This window comes from Sinocyclocheilus rhinocerous, unplaced genomic scaffold (assembly GCF_001515625.1).
Source record: "Sinocyclocheilus rhinocerous isolate Xijiao unplaced genomic scaffold, SAMN03320098_v1.1 scaffold3323, whole genome shotgun sequence".
Lineage (NCBI taxonomy): Eukaryota > Metazoa > Chordata > Actinopteri > Cypriniformes > Cyprinidae > Sinocyclocheilus > Sinocyclocheilus rhinocerous.
In genome coordinates, this window is record NW_015662926.1 from 197,792 (window position 1) to 220,533 (window position 22,742).

Below are 22,742 nucleotides of genomic sequence, written 5' to 3' on the forward strand. Positions count from 1 at the left end.
AATAAAATATCGCAATGTGAGTTTTTTCCAATATCGTGCAGCCCTAGTTTACACACATTTTCAACTAAAAGAAAATCTTGAGATATAACGTAATGTTGTTGTAGAACATTGTTGTGTATAATCCCTAATCATAAGCTTGTTCAGACAAAAATGCCCATCCCTATTTGTGATTGCGAATAAGTGCAGTGTCCCGTGAGTGTAACTCTACCACTGAGTTAACATTTGATGTGAATATAATGGCGTTGTACACTATATTGAGACAGAGGCACCAGAACTGCAATTGAAAGAATGTGCACTGTAGCGCGATACTACGATATTTCTTTAAAGGCAGATCGTGGAGATATTTTAATCGTCCACGATCAAAAATCGTGATATCGCACACCCCTGTGTTTTATGTAGCATATTTTCACAAAGCTAAAATCAGACAATTCTGTTTTTGCTTCAAATGTTAAAATTATGCAATCAAATTTAAATCAAAAACTGCTCATGGTACATGTGTATAGCATCTTTCTTTGTATCATGATTAAAATGCAGTGGTTGCCTCTAATTTCAAATGGTTACAGATTTTTTTTTGTTTATTAAATATGTTTAGTTGTTGTAGTTTTAGCAACTGCCCATTTTTGCAGTTTCATGACCGGGACAAATATATTTATGGCCGGAAAATTTTCTAATGTCACTGGCCATTGTTAGGCAAGAAGTTAGGCCCTGCTTGCAAGTGTAGAAGTAGGGCAAAAGTATTGTAATTTCTTTACTGTAGTGTAAAGTAAAATAACATACCTGTGAAATATTAATTTTCATTTATTTTACAGTGCAATTATTTTACAATATGACTATTACTGTCATAGAAATAATAATAATATACAATTATTAGTAGTAGTATTATATTCTAATTTGTTTGGCTTCCAAATTCCTCAATTCACTGACTTTTTTCTTTGTTCAGTTTGCACACTGAACTTGTGTTGGAGATCTTAATTTTTAATTCTTAAAGTGCACCAGATAGATGAATTTAACTTTAAAGGGGTCATATGATGTGATTTCAATTTTTCCTTTCTCTTTGGAGTGTTACAAGCTCTTGGTGCATAAAGAAGATCTGTAAAGTTGCAAAGACTAAAGTCTCAAATCCAAAGAGATATTCTTTATAAAATTAAGAGTCAACCTAAAATGGCTCGTTCTATAACGCCGCTCAAATGTTCACGCAAAGAAAGAAGGCGTAACTTCTATTCTCGCTGTAGTATTGTTGCCGCCGCTGCCATGTCGTGAAGGCTCAGTGTGTTTCGTTGTGAAAGCGAAACTACTTTGTTTGGCCTTCCAAAAGAGGACGATATCCGCTTCGTCATGCCTGGAGCTGATCTGTGCTGGTCGCTGAGGGAATACATCAACTTAGTGCTGTGGATCACCGGCACATTTTATGGAGGACTGTTTAACGGCGCAATGCAACGCAACGTGTAAAAAGACAGTATAAGTCATTATAATACATAATTATGCCTAGAGCTGATCCGTGCTGGTCGCTGAGGAAATACATCAACTTCGCGCTGTGGATTGCAACTTGCACTCTAGGCCACCGGTCTCCGCTCACTCTAGGCCACCGGCCTCCGCTCACTCTAGCCCGCCGTGTGGAGTGGAAAATACCATACAATATGTGGAAAATAATGTGTTTTTTGAACCTTGAACCGCATAAACATTTCATTACACCAAATACACAAAATAATGTTCTTTTTAGCAACATCATATGACCCCTTTAAAATGTTCAAAATTTTCCTAGAAAGAACAAGGTTCACCTCTCACAAAATCCCGTGGGAAACACTGCATATTCAGTTTGAAATGTTTTCAAACTTTTTTTCCCCCTTTAGATTCCGGTAGATCTTCATGATAAGGAATTTCTACCTATTTTACAAGAGGAGCCCCTGCCACCATTGGCATTAGTCCCATTTACAGAGGAGGAACAGGTGAGAATTTGACCTGTTTACTCTGAAGACTTGCACATGAATTAGAAATGTCAAAGAGGTGCTTTCTCTAGTAGCTCTCTCTTCTCTATGAAACTGAAGTTGGGTTAAACTTCAATGAAAAGCTGTGCTTACGTATTCAAGTAGTGGTATTTGTTTAGTTTTTTTTGTATATGATGTAAATTTCTCATTTTGGCACATGCTGTGGTCGAAACGGAAAAGGAATGTACGCCCACTTGCAGTCTTGCTCTCACGCAACCCATTGCTGAGTTTGCACCTATGTATGTATTGACCCTTACATTGCTCTGCATGTGTGTCTGTCTCCACAGAGAAATTTCTCCATGTCTATAAACAGTGCAGCAGTACTCCGTCTGACAGGAAGGGGTGGAGGGACGGTGGCAGGGGCACCCAGAGGGCGAAGTTCTTCACGAGGGCGAGGTTCGCTGCGTTGCAACCACAGACTTTCCTTTTTTCCTGCCCAAAAGAAGTGCAGTAGCTTAATACATTTCTAACAGCGGAAATACTGCACTTTCTGTTAAACCAGAGCAGAGTGCAGACTTTTGTCACCTTGTGTAACATTTCCTTCCTATGTAGTTGTCGTCTCTGTACACACCAAATTTGTCATGCAGAATTAAGGTGAGCAAAGGTTAGACTAGTGCATGTGCTCATGAGCCCTTTTTTTGTTTGCATGACAGGGAGGGGCAGAGGAGATGGAGGGTTTTACCAAAGAAGTTTTGATGATGTGGAGGGAGGTTTTGGCCGTGGAGGGAGAGAGATGCATCGCTCCCAGAGTTGGGAGGAGAGGTATTCAAAATGAATTGCACCTGCAGCACAAACTGTCTGTAAGCAATTGCGAATCTACGGCATGCGGTATGTTGGTAGGTAACATGCAGACTAAAGGCCATTTGACACTGAGCGCGAGACGAATCGTTGACGAAAGGTGCTTTCACACAGAGCGTGAAATGATTAATCGACTTCTGCTAATTGACACCTGCATGCTAGGTGGTGCTGAGCAACAATGCATTTTTCCTCAAATATGTATTTCGTATATGGATTTAACATCGTCTGCTGCTCAACAACATTAAATTAAAAATAAAGTTTGGTTCTACACCAGAGAAACAAACTATCTATAATGCTTACAAGAATACATCTTAAAATATAATTAAAGGTACAATTAGCATCAAGCTACACTTGAAAATGTATATGATTATTAATGTTTTTGCTTAAAATCCACTTTAAACTATCATCGAGTGCTTGTAATAACTTCCGATTGTGACCTAAAGTGGATTTCAATTATATAATAGGCAGTCATGCACTCTTTGTATATTTCATAATGGATTGAACGCTACACCTGCTTATCATTTGTCATAAACATCCTTAATTGTTTATAAAAAACCATGAGCTGCATAAAAAACACTCTTCTTCGGTGTTTGTTTGCACTGGATTTCGGAACAGCACCACCATTCTTGCCCTTTTGTGCAACAGCAGCTGCTCCGGGCATGTAATCTAAGCTCAAATCTAAGCGCGACAGGAAAAATCGACACGCAGGACAGAAAAAAAATCCTTGTTTTTTCGCACCGCGAATGATCGCGCCTGGTGTGAATAGCCCCGTTGGGATCTGTTGTTTCAATTCAAAATTGTCATTGCGCCAAACATTCACGCTACATTTTTGCGTTCAGTGTGAAAAGGCTTACATGTCCCGGTATACTCATGGCCAAGTTATTTTTTAGTTCTATGCTTATGGGTAAATAATTTTAAATACCTTTGCAGTGGTATACTGTCAGCGAATGTCTTGATGCAGCCTGTCCTCTCAGTAACAAAATAAACTCACTACAAAAAAGACAGCGATGAGAAAACAGCAGTAAAGAAAGCATCCGATCATAGAGATGTGGATATGTTTGCATGAGCTCTGCAATTCAGCACTCCAGTCAAGTCATGTCACATTTATTTATATGGCACTTTATGCAATAAATTGCTTTAAAGCAGCTTTACAGTATTAAACGTGAAAAAAGTACCCGTGTCATTTTCGATTCAAATTATTTCAATTTCTGCTATAAAGCAGCTCTCCAGTGTTCATGTTTAACTCATATATGACCTCAACAGACTGAACAGAATAAAAATTAACTGGAGAAGATTTCCATGTCAAAAGAAGGCAGAGACATTTGCTTCGACAGGCGGTTTCGACATCTCAAAATGAACTCCAAGCAAACCTTTGATTTTGTTTGAGATGACATCACACTAGTTTGTTCTTGGATTTTATTTTAATTATATTGTGAGAAAATGTTTATAATAGCCTAGATATTGATGTAAAATAAACAGTGGGAAGCGACAAATTAAGTGTATTACTTTTCTGTTGTTTGTACATTTGGTTGGGGCTAACATAACACATTTTTCTCTGTCCTGCCCAGGGGAGACAGAAGGTTTGAAAAGCCAGGTCGAAAAGATCCAGGTTAGTAAGCAAGATTTTTAAGACATAAGTGAAAGGGGGATCAGATGCCTCTCTGTTTTTGTCATGTCACCATGTATTTGGAATGGTCCATATACAGCTCCCTGTGATTAAGAGATTGCTTGAAAGAAATGATGAGAAGTTTTAGGGGTGCTCCGATTGATCGGCTACCAATTAGGGCTGGGTGGTATGATGGTATATATCGTTACCGTGAAATAAAGTGTCTATCGTTATAGATTTTGCTATATTGTGTATTCCGCGGCATGTAAATATATCTGTGTAGCATACTGCTTAAAGGTTATATACACCTTTGAATGATAAGGAAACATGCATGAATGAGAAAATAAAGAGTGACGCACTTGATCGAGTTAAGTGCAATAAGCAGTGAAAAAGAACTCAATGCGGTGTTTGCATTGACTGACACACACGAAGCACACACCCAGAAAGCGCCTCTCTCAGACAGCATGCGATCGCGAATTTGGGACGTGCATGATGTTTAATAAAGTTATTAAGTGCAATAAGCAGTGAAAAAAAGCTCAATCCGCTGCTCGCGCTGACTGACACACGGCCGAAGCCCCTTTTAGACAGCATGCGATCGTGAAAACAGATCTCTTTCCTGTGTTATTGTGCTTGAATGGTCAAATACGCACACAATTATGTCATAATGCCTGTCGTGTGGTTTCAGTATATTGGATTGGTCTTAAAGGGACAGCAGCCTTATTTACCTGCTGCTGTCTGTCATTAATGTTAATGTTTGATTTATACACTGAAGACTATGCAGTGTTTTATTTATATACTTTATTCAATTTCTGTAATATTTCTTACTACAAATAAACCTAGCCTACTGTAGCTAAATAAATGTATTTCATATTTATTTGTTCTGTCGTGCTTGTAATTTGCTTCTTTTTCTTAACTTTAATAACAGAAATAAAATAAAAATAGCTATATCGGGGTATATATCGTTATCGTGAATTATTTTTTCTCATACCGTGAAATAAGATTTTGGTCACATCGCCCACCCATACTACTGATCGCTATCGGCCAATAATCGCTTTGGGAAGTTTGATCGGCGGTCTCTATAAAGGCCGAACTCATAAACCGATCTCAAGCTGACGACGCCCCTACCGTGAGAAGTTTGCCATGACATGCAGCGGCACGGTTTCAATCTCTGTCCTGCACGGGTAAAATAATTATAATCCTGAAGGTGAGGTACAATTAATATTTCTTCATTAAATAACTTGAAATTTGAAAACTTTCTGTGAGATGTAATTTCACAAACAGCGTGAGTGAATCTCCGCGTGCTCTCTCTCTTTCCCTCTTAAAATGCACAAATGGCTTCAAATCACCACATCGCGTCTGCACTATAAGCGAGCTGCACACTACACAGTTGACACAGGAAATGTCACTTGCACAATCGAGGCAGTGTTGCGTCGTCTCTAAAGTTTATAATTTGCATTTCTTTTTAATTCTTGCCAGTGTTTAAACCAATTAGCACTCGCGCATTCTCCTAGAGACGGTGAGCTCATGCACACTCAAAGCGCACACACATAACGCCAGGTTCACTCATACTCTTGCTTATATTTATTGCGTTTAAACACATCTATGCAAGATTGTATTACTGTACTGTGTAAAAAAAAGAATCACAATGCTCAAAAAGCATTTTCAGTAACAACATTTGTTGTTGAACCTGGCGTGTGGCTGCTTTACGTACAGCTCACAAAATCAGGCTTGTGCTGTGTGTAAGCTATTGTGCAACAATTGCCCCATTATAAAAACAAAAATGCACTGCATGATCAAACATTTAGGTGAAATTATATATTTTTGAAGAATGTAAAAAAAATCACCTTCACCTAAGAAGGGAATTCCCCCCATTTTCAAAAATGAATGTCTGTAAAAATCCTGACTGGAGCATCACTATAAATAATTCTACATGATAAAAAGAAGGCTTCAAAAAGATCGTCAGGGATGGACTGGGAGTAAAAAACGGCCCTGGATTTTCTCCCAAATAGGCCCACCACAACTACAAACAGCCGCTACTATCTTACAATATTACAGCAATCAATGTATTGCATTTATGGCAAATAACATCACAAAACCCATGGTGACCCTGCTGAAAAAAACAATAGAAACCATCACAGAAATTCTAATGGTTTCCACTACAAATGCCATTACAAACATTACAAACCATCAACTTTTAAAAATTAAAACCATTAAATAATGGCTTCCTGTAGTGTGTTTGGGACATGTTCCATTAGGATTTAGTGGTTTTAACAATAATAATATTTAACAACAATAATAGGCAACCAATTACCAGTAGAGACCAATAGGGTCCATTACAATTTCCATAAAAAAAAATACAATTTACATTATAACCAGTAAAACCATTACAAATTCTATTGATGGTTTCTATTGTTGTTGGGTTATTTTCAGCAGGGGATTGAAATAAATATATTCTTATATGAACTTAAATACTAAATATACATAAAAAGAGCAGAAAGCAAAAATGCATATGACATTATAATAGACATAAAATCTAGAAACCTGAAACTACAGAATTCTTCAATTTGAGTATTCATTTCTCTCTCTCTCTCTCTCTCTCTCTGTGTGTGTGTGTATGTGTCATGTTAATCAGAACCAATCACCTTATAGGCTACTTCATTTACTCTGTTTTCTAACTCAATATCTCTCAAGTGTAACCCATTGTAGAATCGCTGCTGTCTCTTTATGAATGAATGGAATATTCATGTCAGACAATGCAGAGTGATAAATAGCAGTGGTCGCTCGGACTAGCGAAAGAGGCGGGCAAAGGTAACCTGATGTAACTGTTCGCTTTTTTTTTTCTTTAGCTTCTCCCAAACACCTTTATCTTCACGTTTTTTGCTTGCCATCACTATCCCTCTCTCCTTCGCGTCAGTTTCGGTTTATTATAAGCAAAAATAGATTGCATTAGCGCCCCCTTTTGTCGGCCATCAACGTCACTTAATTTGACACTTTTTCTTTGATGATGAACCAGCCAGGCCGACGGCCATCGAACGGACGGCCTTTCTGGACTTCTCCAGAACGTCCAGATGGCCAGTCTGCCCCTGGCGATCGGTATCGGCAGATACGGCTTCCTGTGATTGAAGATCGGCCCAAAAAATCCCGATCAGAGCACCCTTAAGCACTTTTTACATGCATAATTTGCATTTATGGGTTGTGGGATTAAAAAGTGTCAGATGACTCCCAACAAAGTGTGACACATGATGTAATGCATCACATTTTATGTCGGCACTGAACCAACTGAATCTCTTTGTCCATAGATGGAGCCCCAGCCAATTTTCCACTCAATCACAGTAAGTGCTTCTCTTTGCTAACAGACCTATAAAATGTACATTACCGTTTAAAAGCTTGGGGTCTGAAAGTTAGGAAGTTAAAGAAATTAATACTTTTATTCAGCAATTATGCATTAAATTGATCAAAACTGTCAAGTAAAGGCTTTGTTACTAGGGATGTTGAACATGAACAAAAATGTTCATGTTGCATGTATGCAGCATCTTTGTTTGGATCATGATTAAAATGCAGTGGTTGCCTCTAATTTTAAATGGAAAGAGCACAGACAAAGCCTTATTTTGTTTATATGAAGAGATTTTTTTATTTGTGTTACTTATTTGATTTGGGGCTTGTTTTAAAATTTCAATTTAGTTTTGTTATTTACATTTACATTAAATTAAAATTTTGTTATTTAGCAAACGCTTTTATCCAAAGCAACTTACAAGTGAGTTGAGTGAATCGTTACATCCCTATTTGTTACAAAATATTTCTGTTTTAAATAAATGCTGTTCTTTGTACTTTCTATTCATCAAAAAAATGTATCAATGTTTCCACGAATATATTAAACAGCTCAACTGTTTTCAACTTTGATAATGATGCAAAATGTTTCTTGAGCAACGAATAAGCGTATTAGAATTATTTTGAGGGATCATGTGACACTGGAGGAGGAGTAATGGCTGCTGAAAACTCAGCTTTGCCATCACAGGAATAAATTACATTTTAAAATATTAGAATAATTTCAGTAAAATTTCAGAATATTTCTATTTTTACTGTATTTTTGATCAAATAAATGCAGATTTAGTGAGCATAAGAATTTTCTTTCTAAAACATTAAAAAACATTTCAACAGTAGTGTTTTATAGATACATGGCATTCTTCCTGAGCTTTGAGTCAGTCATAAATTCGTCAAACACTCAACATGTACTACTTGATCTTGATCTTGACTTTTTTCTTCCTAAAAGTACGGCCAAACTATGAGGATGCTGGTGCAGGGAACGCTCGAAAGAACGAGTTCATTCGCTCAGAGAGTGACAACTGGCGCATGTCTCGAGATGAGCAGAATGGAGAGGATGACGATGGGGGCTGGAGGATTGCGGGTTCTCGTCGGGATAATGAACGATGGTGTCCTCCGAGTCCAGGTGTGTTGTACGCCCTTTTTGTTCCTCAGGAATTTTGTATACCTAATTTGAAAATGTTGTGATCCAAACTAATTCCTCATTTGCAGATGGCCCACGATCAGCAGGGTGGCGGGAACACCCGGATCAACGTCGGCGCTTCCCTTTCGACTCGAGGGGTGAAGATGGTGGTTACCGTAGGCCTCAGTCTGGCAGCGGGAGCTTAGAAGAGGAGAGAGACAGTTTGCCAGAATGGTGTCTGGAAGATGCAGAGGAGGAGACAGGGACATTTGACTCCTCTGGGGCCTTCCTCTCACTCAAGGTGAGGGTGTTGGAAGTGAGTTCTTGAACTTTGATCTTTTATTCAATATTACTGAGTAGTAAATAAGGATGTGTTTCTAGATTAATGTGTTTTTGATGAGTGAATTTTTCTCATTGCTCATTTAGAAAGCTCCTAAGGAGCCGATCCTGGAAGAGGCGGAGCTGGACTTCCAGCCACTGGAGGAGAATGAAGAATGCACAGAAAAGGATGACAGTGAATCAGAACAAACCAAAGATACTGACACAGAAAGTAGTAGACGTGAGAGTGACCGAAATGAAGGTGAGAAGGCAGTCTCATTGGGGTAGAAGTAGTCTCTTATGCAAAAACAGAGTAAAAACAGTAATATTATTACAAGTTAAAACAACTGTTTTCTACTTTAACATATTTTTAAATGTAATATATTCCTTTGGTGTGAAAATCTGAATTTTCAGTATCATTACTCCAGTCTTCGGTGTCACATGACCCTTAAGAAATCATTCTAATATGCTGATTTGCTGCTCAAGAAACATTTCCTATTATCACAGTCGAAAGGTGCTATTAAATTTTTTTTTAAGACTTTACAATCACTTTTGATTAATTTATTCCATTCTTGTGGATTAAAAGTATTAATTTCTTTTACTTTTTAAAAATCTTACAGACCCTAAACTTTTGAATGGTACTGTAATGTTTTTTCCCATTTTTAAGTCTTCAATCTTGTACATTTTCAGGTAACATTTCAACATTACTTTAACAATTGACTATAATTGTCATCATTTTAATCAAATGTTATTTTCTGGTTTACAGAAGGTAGTAAATCGGAAGAGCCATCGCCAGTTGCTGAACCGTTTCCAGCAGTGGTAACTCTTCCCAAGGCTGTGACCCCAGCTCCACTTCCATCTGTGCACTCAGAACCAGCTGTAGAAAGTGAGAGACCATTGGAGAGAACGACAGTAACAGAACTCAGGCCTGAACTCAGTAAAGCACCATTACACACAACCCTACCAAACAGCATTGTGGAGGCTATTTCCATACCACATGTCACAAACACAATCCCAGGTAATGATCGCATAAATAAATATTTACTTATGCAAATTCTTTGTTATGAGGATATTTTGGGAAATAAAGTTCTGTAGCATTCAGTTGAGGAATCCCTAGTTAAACCTGCTTCTGCTTCCAGATCTTCCGGTCCCGACACCTTCAGTGCTCCCCATTCAGTCGGTACCCACTCAAACCCAGCAGGTAAAGCCTTTGGAGATGCCAGTGGCTGTGGCTCCTGTTCTCCCCCACTCCATGGGCATTGTGGGCTCTATCAGCCGGCCCTCTGCCCTACCCTCTGACATGGATGAGGATGAGGGACTCAAGCACTTTGAGCAGGTTTGAATGGCTGTTTACTGTATAGCAGTGCTTGCATCTGAATATTAACCTGGTGCCCAAATTAGAAGTTAAAATTTTTTAAATGCACAACAGAATAATTTTAAAGTCTGTCAGCTGCGTTATAATACTGCAGTGAAGATTGAATGTTTCAACAATAGAAGTTCACATCCTCTTTCTACTTAATGGAACAGGAAGCCGAGAAAATGGTGGCATACCTGCAAGATGGCGGTGTGGACGATGAGCGTTTGGCAACTAAGATTGGTCGCAAACCCACAGCTCTTACCATTACCCATGAGGCTGCATTCAAATGGTTTTACAAAGATCCGCAGGGAGAAATCCAAGGTAGAAAATTCAGTATCCAAAGTAATTTTAGCCCTGCATTTTAAAAGCTGCAAAAACATTGGCCAGATTAAGTACACTACCAATGAAAAGTTAGGGGCGGTAAGGATTTTTTTTTAATGTTTTGGAAAGAAGTCGCTCATACTCACCAAGGCTGTATTTAGTTGATCAAAAATATTTTTAAACAGAAATATTGTGAAATATCATTACAATTTAAAATAACTATTTCCTTATTAAATATATTTTAAAATGTAATTTAATCCTGTGATGACAAAGCAAAATTTTCAGTAGCCATTACTCCAGTCTTCATAATCCTTCAGAAATCATTCTAATATGCTGATTTGGTGCTCAAGAAACATTTCTTAACACAGTTGAAAACAGTTGTGCTGCTTAACAATTTTAGTTGAAACTGGATACATTTTCTTTGATGAATAGAAAGTTCAAAAGAACGGCATTTATTTGAAATAGAAATCTTTTGTAACATTGAAGTCTTTAATTTCTTGCTAAAAGTATTAATTTCTTTAAAAAAAAAAATTACTGACCCCAACATTTTAGATTTGTAGTGTACTTTTTTTTTTTAACTAACATTAATAAGACAGGAAGTACATGTAACAAGGGATACAACTTTTTTTTTTTTTGAAAAAGCTTATGGTTTGAAGTGAGCATTTACTAGATAGTTTTTTCCATTTTAAATGTTTTTATCAAAGCATAATTTCCATTAAATTTGTATAAAAGCATAAGCTTAAAAATGGAGCTTATTTTTATTCATGATGCAACATTGTAAATAAAAAAAAAACGTAAATGTTTTAAACATTTGAATTTTCGGCAAATTGATTACTTTGTCAAAGTTCCCATGTACAAAATTACTGAATGCCAGACTAAATCTTTGGCTTGTATTTTAAGACATGCATCTTACAAAAGCTTTGCAAAGAGCATATAGCTTTTGCCTCTTGCCTGCGATGAAGCCTCTAACCCTCAAAGAACTCAGAATGTTACTGTGCTGCTCTAAATAGCCACATTCAGTGACCCCAGTCTGTCTGTCTTTTCACAGGACCATTTAATAACCAGGAGATGTCTGAGTGGTTTCAGGCAGGCTATTTCACCATGACCTTGCAGGTGAAGCGAGGCTGTGATGAGATGTTCCAGCCCCTGGGAGAGATGATGAAGTTGTGGGGGCGAGTGCCCTTTACACCCGGCCCCACACTACCTCCCATACTGGTAATAAGACTCATGTATCTCTGTGAAATGCCAGATCCAGGACTTCTTCCCCAGTTTTTCAGCATCCTAAAAGTTTTGGTTTGTTTGTGTTTTGTTTTTTATGTAGGGAGATGAAGATCAAGAGAGGATGAAGAGACAACAGGAGATTAATGTTCTAAATATGTATCAGCTACAGCAGCTGCAATATCAGTACTTACTCAGGTATGATGACAGACAGTGAAGTGTTTAATTTTTGCAGTGCTAACAGAATCGCCAGAAAGAACAGCAAAAAAATAATGTGTTCAAAAACTCCATTTCACTCTTCCATCTTCCATCGTTCTACCCTGAACTTGCACCATTTGTTGAACCAATGTTATTTTCAGCCCAGTTCGGCTGCCTAAGTAGATTGAGATTACATTTAGTGTGATAATTTCTAATAACACAGAAATTCACACTTCACCTTTAAATATACAGTACAGTTATAGGAATTTTAGAAGAAGCCTTTCTTTCATTTGGTGCTGAAAAAAACTATTCTTATTATCAATGTTAAAAACAGTTGTCCTGCTTAATATTGTTGTGGAAACCCTTATTAATTTTCATGATTTTTGATTAATAGAATTTTTAAGAGAACAGCATTTATATGAAATGGAAATCTTTTGTAACGTTATACAAGTCTTCATTGTCACTTTTGATCAATTTAATGCATCCTTGCTGAATATGTTCTAATTTTATAAAAAGTGCAAATGCGTGAATTTTTTATTACATAAGTTTATTTAACTCTGAACAAAATGAAAGTTGCTAAGACACCTTTTATTTTCCTGTAGGCAACAGTATGCTCTGGCTCAGCAGAAAGTTTTAAGCTCTGCACCTCCTCCACAACAGCAGCAGCTCAATCTCCTCCTCCATCAGGCACTTAAGATCAGGTGCGATTAAATTACTTTTGTTTTCAGTTTTCCTGTCACAATCACTCATCAGAGCAAACAGAGGAATGTATTATATTAATGCAGCAAAGCGTGGGTGGTGTGTTACATTGCACTGGTATTGCGGTTGAGCTTCTGTTACACAATCTTATGGTTTAATTTGTGTGCCCCTGCAGAACGCCAGAGCTGCAACAGAGCCTCTTACCTCCTGTCACACGCTCCATGTCAGTTCCAGACTCGGGATCTGTTTGGGAAATGCAGAACCCCTCCACTGAGGCATCCTGTTCTCCAAACATGCAGCCCTCTACTCCCAGCAGTACGTCTGAACATTTAGAACTGGAAATTTATTTTTTTCCTACTGTAGAATAAAGGATAGTTCACCCAAAATTTAAAATTGTCATTTACACACCCTCAAGTTGTTCCAAACCAGATATTTCAAAAAAACTGATTGGTAACCAAACAGTTGACGGTAACCATTGACTTGCATGGTATGGGAAAAAATATTTATATTTAAATATTAAATTAAAAAAATTAAATATGGCCGATGCGTTTTATTTTGACGGTGCGACAGACTTTTATTTTGACGGTGCTGAGAACGGCAGCGCCTTAGCACAGTGCTCACATTCTCCCTCTTGTTCGCTGTTGTTAACAGTTCTGTCTAATACGGATAGAAGTCTGTCTAATACTCAGATAGAACGGTTAAACAAAGCAATTAAAATGTATACAAAAAGTATTATAACGATTGCTTTTATATTATTAGTAATAGAAAGGCAAACATTATAATACTTTATTGTTTGCCGTCAGCATTCAGCAAATACGCATTTATATAATTTAAACAAATCTTTGAATGACTAATGAACATTTAATTTCACAGACCTTGCAAACTTAGTCGAATCCAGTTGTGAGATCTTGTGAAGTGTGCATTTGTATCCTGCATGATCGCGTGTTCTCTGCGTGACGGTCGGTCCGTGTGAATTAAATGCGGACAGGTGGAGAGTTCAGCTTCACTGGAGATGCGCGATCGACAAGCTTTAAACTCATGATTTTAAATTATGCTGCGCTTTATGCATTTGCCCACTGCCATATTCATGCCATTTTCACTGTGTGGTGTATGTAAAATGAGTGTTACCTTGGCTTTATTTGAAAAAATATGATTCCCAATGCACACAAACTTCCCAGAATAAATACTGAGTGCCCTGTTGGTTACAGTGCTTACTTCCTTTTTAATTATATTTTTATTAAATATTTATTTATTTGTGAAAAATACTTATTATTTATTTAACTTAAAAATACTTAAAAAAGGATAGTATTAATCAGTCAGTTTTTTTTACTTTCAGTTAACGGTTAATATGAGTATCCCTACTTCATACTGTGGAAAAGGTTATGTTGCCTAGAAATCCTGAACTAGACCATCAGCAGTTGAGTCAGAGTTGATTTAAATGGTTTTTTGGTTTAAATGGAAAAAAGTGCTTTGGTCTTCCTGCAGTGCTTGTATTGTATGTCTGGTGCGCTTGTTTTCTAGTCTCACTTACAGTAACACACCACTTGTTTAGATTTGGATATGACTCATGTTTGTCTCGTGGTATAACCCTGTTACAAGTGATTTGACTCAGCTGAATGGATGCCACATAAGCAGAACAGAAACGTGGCATTTGTCAGAGCTGTTTTTGCTTTTAACTGGAAAAGTGGATAGTAGGCCTGTGCGATATTGAAGAAAAATGCGATATGCGATACCTTGTTCAGTAATGCGATATTTGATATGCGATACGATATTGACATAAGAGTGTAAAATCAATTAAAATTATACTTTAAATTTTTTAAAAATTAAAATTATATAACCAATAACATATATTGGTTATATAATTTACATTTTTTCTTGGAAAAGAAAGCATCACTACAACTTCTGAAAATTGTCACAAATCAGAAAATTCAATTTTAACATCAATTTGAAAAAAAAATCGTATTTTATATCGGTGTAACTTTGCTTTACGTTTATTACTTAAAGTACACTTTAAGTACTTCTTCACATACTAAAGCAAAAACTATAGTCTTAAGAAAGTTCAAACATGATTAAAGGCAAGTGAACAGTCAGTAAAAAAAAGAATAAATACACAAATTACAAGCATAGATAAAATAAACAGTAGTATTCAGGTACAGAAATGTAGTAATTAAGTGTTAAATAACACTGCATAGTGTTCACTGTATGAATTAAATTTAGATTAATCTTTGTTAAAGCTGTGTTTTGTTGTTTGATTAACATTAGTGCAGCAGGTATTTATAGGCTGCTGTCCCTTTAAGACCGACTGCACGGATCCAGTATAATAATACACATCCGATTTCTTTCTCAGCTGTTTACAGTAATTTAAACCATAACTGACTGCGTTTACGAGAATGATTGTCGAGACGGGTATTTTGACATTTCTGTGTGTATGTGTCTGTTTAAAGACAAGGAGATGTGAAAGACGAATCAACTCGCTGTTCGCGGGGTTGGAAACGTATCTCTGTGTGTGCTTACGTGCGCTTTGCATGTGTGTGGCGGCAGTGAGCACAGAAAACTGAGGAGACGCTGTCCGAGATGCGACTTGTGCGCGCGCTTCAGGTGTGTGTCAGACAGCAAGACGAGACGGCAGAGTTGTTTTCTGCAACTTATTGCACTTAATAAAACTTTTTAACGTCAAGCAATTCTCTGCTATGTGCGTCGACCTAAAACTTTGACCTTTTGCAATGTTTTGATTGAAGTAGCCTATTATTAAAATTATTCAGATATTGCATGCCGCTGCGATATGCATATCGCGATATTTACATTTGCGATATTTCGATAATTTCAATATATCATTCAGCCCTAGTGGATAGTGTTTTTGACGTTGTTTTTTTATATTTACTATTATAATTATGTTCTTGGCAGACTCTTAACCACATTAACTGCAGTTGTCACATTACTGATAAATATCAGAATCTGTTGCTTAGATTACGGAGTTAGATGCGATACATGTCAAGATTCAGTATATTGTGTTCTATCGTGCATTTTCATTCCATGAGGTATTTGAGACAGCACGATATTGAAGAAAAATCTGGTGCAACTTGTTAAATTATGCATTATGATAACATTTATAATGTTCTTTTGGCACTAAATCGTCGACAGCAGCTGTGGATGCTTTGGGTTGACTCATTTTCTCAGACTAGTTTTCTATGATAACATCATGCCTGCTTGATGATCATCTGCATATGTCATCGGAGATGCATCTTTTTGTAACCTTTTGAAGTATTAAAGTCATTAAGTTATTGCAAACGGTTGTAATATGCATATCAAGATTTGTGATATTTAAATAAATTTACTACATCGTGCAGCCCTAATGAAGTGGCATCTAAAAATGTTCTTGAGGATCAGAATTTGTGCCAGGTGCCTACAATTCATGTTTATGTTTTTAATACACTGCCTTTAAAGGGATAGTTCACCCAAAAATGAAAATTACCCCATAATTTACTCACCCTCAAGCCATCCTAGGTGTATATGACTTTCTTCTTTCAAACAAATACAATCGGAATTATATTTAAAAATGTCCTGGCTCTTCCAAGCTTTCTAATGGCAGTGAATGGGTGATGTTCAATAATCCAATAGAAGTCCAATAAACTGCACCAATCCTTCCTGATAAAGTGCTCCACACGCCTCCGTGGGGAGGGGGGTTAATAAAGGCCTTCTGAAGCGAATCTGTGTTTTTGTAAGAAAAATATCCATATTTAGAACTTACAAACCGTAATCTCTAGCTTTGTGCGCTACGTGCATTCATGGTAGAATGGCATTCCAGCGGATGACGTAGGATGTAGGCGACTAGGCGTAGCATTGTAGCAAGTTCCACTGAGAAGTGACGAATGCGGAATTGAACAGGAGAGAGCAAAACAAAACACCAGTCACGAGTTAGGAAGTACAAAATGAGGATTTGTAAAGAAAAATGTCAGAGGATTTCGATATAAGCCAAGAGGAGACTGTTTTTCCAATGCTCCTATAAACAAAACTTGGTTCTCGCTAGACTAGCATGTTCTCACCGGATCTTACACTATGCCTACTTAATCCGGCTGGAACGCCACTCTCTTGTGTACTCGCGTACCAGTTAGCGGAAGCTAGAGATTACGGTTTATAAAGTTTTAAATATGGATATTTTTCTTACAAAAACACCTAGATTCGCTTCAGAAGGCCTTTATTAACCCCCCCGGAGCCATGTGGGGCACTTTTTCATGATGGATTGGCACAGGTTATTGGACTTCTATTGGACTATTCAGCATCACCCATTCACTGCCATTATAAAGCTGGGAAGAGCCAGGACATTTTTGAAATGTAACTCCGATTGTATTCGTCTGAAAGAAGAAAGTCATATACAACTAGGATGGCTTGAGGGTGAGTAAATCATGGGGTTTATTTTCATTTTTGGGTGAACTATCCGATTAAAGGCATATTTATCAAATGGTTAAATTGTAAAATCAAAGTATAACCTTGATTTGTGTCTATTTAGCTTGGGAAGGAAGTAGCGTATGGGATCTGCCACTAGACTCCATGCCTCAAGCGTCTTCCATTGAACAGATGCAGATGGAGAAAGCCAAAGCTTTGAAGGTAAGAAAGATTTGATATACAAGTGCCATTTTATGGCTTTACTTGACATAAACATTTAACTGAAATAAGATTTATAAACTTGTGCCAAGGCAACATTTATTTTCATTTAGTTTAACTTGATGTACTAAAATAACTAAAACAAAAATTAGTAAGAACTATAAAAAAACTCATAAAAATGACGAAAACACAAAATTACTAAAAATGTAACTTGCATTCAAATGAAAACTCAAATTCAAAATATTATTCAAAATATTTACAAAAATCGTAATAGTATTAATTAACACAGATGCAAATCTCGTTTTGTAAATGTGTTTTTTTTCCTTCTTTTTAAATGGAATTTCTCTTCTGCTCTAAAGCTTGAGATGGAGAAACGAGAGGTAGCGCTTCGGGCCAAAAGGAAAGAGGAGGAGAGGAAGCGGCTGGAAGAGGCACTGCATGCTAGACAAGAGGAGGAGCGGAAACGTTTGGAGGAAGAAGAGCTGGCACGGCGCAAACAGGTGAGGAGAGAAGAGTAAATGTGCAATGCACTTTGAGGCTCACATACAATGCTTTACGTTAGAAAAAAAATTGGTACCATATAGAGGAATGATAGTTTTGGCATAAGTTTGTCGTACAAGCACTCGCTGCACTTTTTGTTGCGGAAACTGTTCTTAATGTACTTGCATAGAGAGGTAATTGGCACATTCATGTGATATTCACACAGCTGAACTAGTCACATTACTAGTCAGAATTCTAAGTGGGTGGTTCTTTGATGCTCAGTGGCATTAATGTAGTATTTGTGTCTCTTTAGGAGGAGGCTCTCCAGAGGCAGCGGGACCAGGAGGAGGCGCAGCAGTGGAAGAAAGAGGAGGAGGAAAGGTTAGCTCAAGAGGAGGCACTCCGTCGGCTGGAGGAAAAGAGAAGAGAAGAGGAAGAGAGGAGACAAAGGGAAGAATTCCTCCGCAAGCATGTAAGACTGACCTGCGCATTAACATTTGCTATAAAATGGATTTAAAACAGTTTGAGCCACATTCAAAACCTTTGTAAAATAACAATTGTTGGGCAATTACCAAAGATTATTTAGGCAAAAAGTTTAAATTGGATATGAAAATATTTACAAGACATGTCAATGAGTAATTTCGTTTGTGCCTACTATTGTTACTATGTCAGTCTTAGTGGTTTTACAAGCAATTGAGGATGTTTAATAAGAGCTTTGTTTCAGAAATAAGAACACCCCTAAACCAATGTAAAATCACTAATGCATTGCCTATGGAATAGCATTTGTTATGGTTTAGTGCTCTTATTGATCTTTTTTTTGTTTAATATTTTCCAGCAGGAAGAGGAGCGGAGGAAACAGGAAGAACTGGAAGCTCAGAGGCGGCTTGAGGAAGAGGAGGCTGCGGCAGCTGCACTGGAGAGGCAACAGCAGGAGGAGCAGAAGAGGAACGAGCAGGAGGCGCAGAGACAGCAGGAGTTACAGAGGCAGCGGCAGCAACAGCAGGAGGAGCAGAAGAGGAACGAGCAGGAGGCGCAGAGACAGCAGGAGTTACAGAGGCAGCGGCAGCAACAGCAGGAGGCACTCCGTCGACTGCAGCAGCAGCAGCAACAACAGCAGCTCGCGCAGATGAAGGTGGCACATCCTGCAGATAATTAGAAATAACTATTACTATTGTTATTAAATTGTTTAATTTACAGCGTTTATTAAATTGTTTTTTTTTTTTTACAGTGCAATAGTATTATAGCAAATGTAATGATTGATTTTAATATAATTATTGATTAATTTTCTATAATTCTCATAAATATAATAGTTATTATTATTACTATTATACTGTATAGTTATGAATAGAGAGAACCGACTTTCCTTCTTTTTTGTGCTTAGTTGATCACAAGCCTGCTAATTTTACAAAAAATGGGATTTATGATGGTGACTTTGTTGGTGCATTACCTGAAAACATCTTTTTGTTTGTTGAATGACCCAGTTATTGTATTTTGGTTTTTCATGTGTATGTTCCCAGCTCCCTTCATCCTCTAAGTGGGGTCAGCAGTCGACCACAGCAAGCACCCTCTCACAGTCTCAAAATGCCCTGTCGCTTGCTGAAATCCAGAAACTGGAGGAGGAGAGAGAACGACAGACACTGGAAGAGGTATGCCAGGGATTCTTCTTCCCCAGCATTCACTTTCTCTTGTAAATTACAACAGGATCCCATGTGACCAAGCAGGAGCCAAAAACTATTTAATAGAGATATGAGAACACTTAGCAGATGACAAATCTCGTCCTTGGTGCGTTTTTTTGTTCTTCGTCCCTGCAGCAAAGACGACAGCTGCAGGAGTTCCAGAGGGCCCAGCAGCAGCAACCTCAGGCGAAGCTCTCAGGCTGGGGCAACGTGACCAAGCAGCCAGCGGCCACCAAGTCTCTGCTGGAAATCCAGAGAGAGGAAGCGCAGCAGATGAAACAACGGAAGGAGCAGCAGCAGCAACAACCGCAGCAACAACCACAGCAGCAGCACCAGCAGCAAAACTCAACCGTTACCCAGCAAAAAAGCACACAGAACCGAGTGGTGAGTTACACATCCTTTGAGCAGCCTATAGTTATAGTACCCTCAGAAGTGGGTGTCAGAAGTACATTCAGTGTTCCCACAGGTCCTTAGAAATTCTTAATGTCATTTTAAGGTCCTAAGTTTTAAATATCTTAAATGGCATAACAAAAGTCTAGGTGTTAAATTTCTGGGCCACCCTGTCATCGGAAGGAAAGACTGAAATCATTAAATTCAGTATAAAGATTTTACAAGTATTGGCACAATAATAATTTTATTGCCTTTCTTTAAACACATTATCGTAGTTTCAGCAAAATCCAATATGGACTGACCTCTAATTTGTATGTGCTGATATTTTAGTGCAATTTTAATGCATATGCATGTATTAAACTTGCACTTACCCTGTTTTGCAGCTGAACGTGTGCCGCAGTCTAATAATTTGTGCAGATCTTATAATGTTCTTAATCTTATGTTTGATTTTAAAACCTTGAAAATATCTGATCTGAGTGCATTAGTCGTAGTACAATAGATTGCATGACCTCTCTGTCTCTGTCTAGGCCCCCAATTCATCAGTGTGGGGTTCTGTTAATAATGTCGGCTATAACTGGATGATGGACAGCAGCAGTGTCTGGGGTGATGCTCAGAACTCTAATATTGGCTTCTGGGATGAAGCAGTAAAGGAGGCCACCCCACCTCAGGCCACACGAAAGAGCCACAATCAGAAAAACAAGGACAACGCTAACCTCAGGTGAACCATTACACATATTAGTGTCTGTATTGCTCTAAACAGTGCAATAAAACCTCTTGCAAAAAAAAAACAAAAAAACCTTTTTGTGCCGTTTCCATGCTGTATTTTGTAAAATAATCTGTCATGTGCAGTAATAGCAGCAGTGGTAAAGCCAGTAAAAAGGTGGAAGAGGAAGAGAAGCTACTGAAACTGTTCCAGGGAGCCAATAAGAACCAGGACGGCTTTATGCAGTGGTGTGAACAGACTCTACACACTCTCAACACAGCCAATAACCTCGATGGTGAGTTTCTGACACACACACACGTTTCTCACCCTCAACTATCATGCTTATTGGCATCTGTGTTTCATACAACGCACAAACTTCTTCCCACAAACCACTTCCCTCTCTGATGTTTCATTGCTTTTTTATCTTGATTATTTTAATGTGATGTCAATAGACTGTGGCTTCTAACGTTAAAAGGGTCTTGTTTCAGAAATCATCTAGTTGTAGTCTTTTGAATATTACTATGAAAAAAACAACATAGGTTTAGTGTTCAGAAATTTGGCGGTAACATGGTAATGAAGAAATAAATTGCACCCACAAATATTATATATCATACAAAGCCTCTTGAAAAAAGTGTTATGTAAAGGTTTCTGAAAGTCATCAGTCTTTCCCTCTTCACACAGTCCCCACCTTTGCATCATTCCTGAAGGAAGTGGACTCGCCGTACGAGGTACACGACTATGTGAGAGCCTACCTGGGTGACACTCCACAGGCCAAGGACTTTGCCAAGCAGTTCCTGGAGCGCCGTGCCAAACAGAACGCTAACCAGCAAAAACCTCAGCAGGGACAGCAGCAAAAACAGCAGGTGCGTTTGTGTGCCTGTGCACTAGTATGCATGTGCGTGTGTATTCATTTTCACTGAACTCCCTGTGTTTGTGTTTCAGGACTCTGTGTGGGGATTGAGCCAAGTGTCACAGTCAGTCCTGCACCAACAACAGCAGCAGCAGCGGTTTGAGACTGTCACCTCAGGCAAGAAGAAGAAAAAACAGAAGATGGTACGAGCCGACCCGAGCCTTCTAGGTGAGTGTTGGGAAAGTAATTCTTAAATTTTGTCATTTTAAAACTTGATATGATTTGTAGAGAAATTACTCAGTGTTTCAAATTCCTATGAAGTGAAGTCCCGGGAACCTTACAGAAAATTATTGAGCCACAGATAATGTAATCATGTTTACTGTCAAAACCGTTTGATTTGACTAAAATACTGCAAGTAGAGTTTAATACAAAACACAGACAAGTAAGATTTGGATTGACCTTTATTTTTGACTGGTAAATCCCTAAAATTCTCATTAAAATTCTTATTTTTAACAAACTTCATATAAAAGTTTAATTATCGCTCAGGGTTGCTATAATTAAAACTAAAGCAAAAACCATAGAAAAAAAATTGTTACTTGAAAGAAACTTTAATTGAAATAAAATACTACTAATACTATAACAGAATCTCAATGGTATTAAAATAACACTGTTATTGATGCAAGGTTTTTTTTTTTTTTTCACATGTTTACCATATTTTTTATTGGTGTTTTACATTAAAGAATCTAATGAGAATAACAGAAATAAAACACACTATACTAAGTTGTCCGGATGCATTACAATGTGAGAAAAAAAACCCTAGTTTTCATAATTGCCAGTCATTATTATCAATGTCAAATATATATTGAGATATATATTGTTTAAAAATAGTTTTTTGTTTGTTTTGTTTTTATTGGGACCAATAATTAATTATTAAAATTCTCATTACAAAAATATATAATGTCCACTGATATATATAATATCCACTATAGTTTTTAATTTATTACAATGTGAAAAAAATTGTCCTAAAGCCTGAGGCCAATGTAAAAATTTTACAAATGTAATGTGTGTGTGTGTGTGTATATATATATATATATATA

The 22,742-nt window shown here is 37.6% G+C and overlaps 1 protein-coding gene across 3 annotated transcripts in view; it reads left to right on the forward strand.

The window, feature by feature from the left end:
- The window catches only part of LOC107728389 (PERQ amino acid-rich with GYF domain-containing protein 2-like), a 37,693-nt gene that overhangs the window by 14,538 nt on the left and 413 nt on the right, over positions 1 to 22,742 (forward strand). The window contains exons 4-28 of one of the 3 annotated variants that reach the window (XM_016538535.1): positions 1,851 to 1,946; positions 2,273 to 2,381; positions 2,639 to 2,747; positions 4,352 to 4,392; positions 7,689 to 7,721; positions 8,660 to 8,836; positions 8,923 to 9,149; positions 9,260 to 9,413; positions 9,918 to 10,169; positions 10,291 to 10,487; positions 10,679 to 10,829; positions 11,878 to 12,044; positions 12,151 to 12,245; positions 12,848 to 12,946; positions 13,120 to 13,259; positions 17,452 to 17,549; positions 17,906 to 18,046; positions 18,340 to 18,498; positions 18,862 to 19,158; positions 19,544 to 19,672; positions 19,838 to 20,086; positions 20,620 to 20,810; positions 20,942 to 21,090; positions 21,477 to 21,658; positions 21,738 to 21,873. In XM_016538535.1, the coding sequence (XP_016394021.1) occupies positions 1,851 to 1,946; positions 2,273 to 2,381; positions 2,639 to 2,747; positions 4,352 to 4,392; positions 7,689 to 7,721; positions 8,660 to 8,836; positions 8,923 to 9,149; positions 9,260 to 9,413; positions 9,918 to 10,169; positions 10,291 to 10,487; positions 10,679 to 10,829; positions 11,878 to 12,044; positions 12,151 to 12,245; positions 12,848 to 12,946; positions 13,120 to 13,259; positions 17,452 to 17,549; positions 17,906 to 18,046; positions 18,340 to 18,498; positions 18,862 to 19,158; positions 19,544 to 19,672; positions 19,838 to 20,086; positions 20,620 to 20,810; positions 20,942 to 21,090; positions 21,477 to 21,658; positions 21,738 to 21,873 (3,778 nt within the window). The remainder of the gene's footprint in view (positions 1 to 1,850; positions 1,947 to 2,272; positions 2,382 to 2,638; positions 2,748 to 4,351; positions 4,393 to 7,688; positions 7,722 to 8,659; positions 8,837 to 8,922; positions 9,150 to 9,259; positions 9,414 to 9,917; positions 10,170 to 10,290; positions 10,488 to 10,678; positions 10,830 to 11,877; positions 12,045 to 12,150; positions 12,246 to 12,847; positions 12,947 to 13,119; positions 13,260 to 17,451; positions 17,550 to 17,905; positions 18,047 to 18,339; positions 18,499 to 18,861; positions 19,159 to 19,543; positions 19,673 to 19,837; positions 20,087 to 20,619; positions 20,811 to 20,941; positions 21,091 to 21,476; positions 21,659 to 21,737; positions 21,874 to 22,742) is intronic. The other 2 variants (XM_016538536.1, XM_016538537.1) reach the window with 2 other exon arrangements.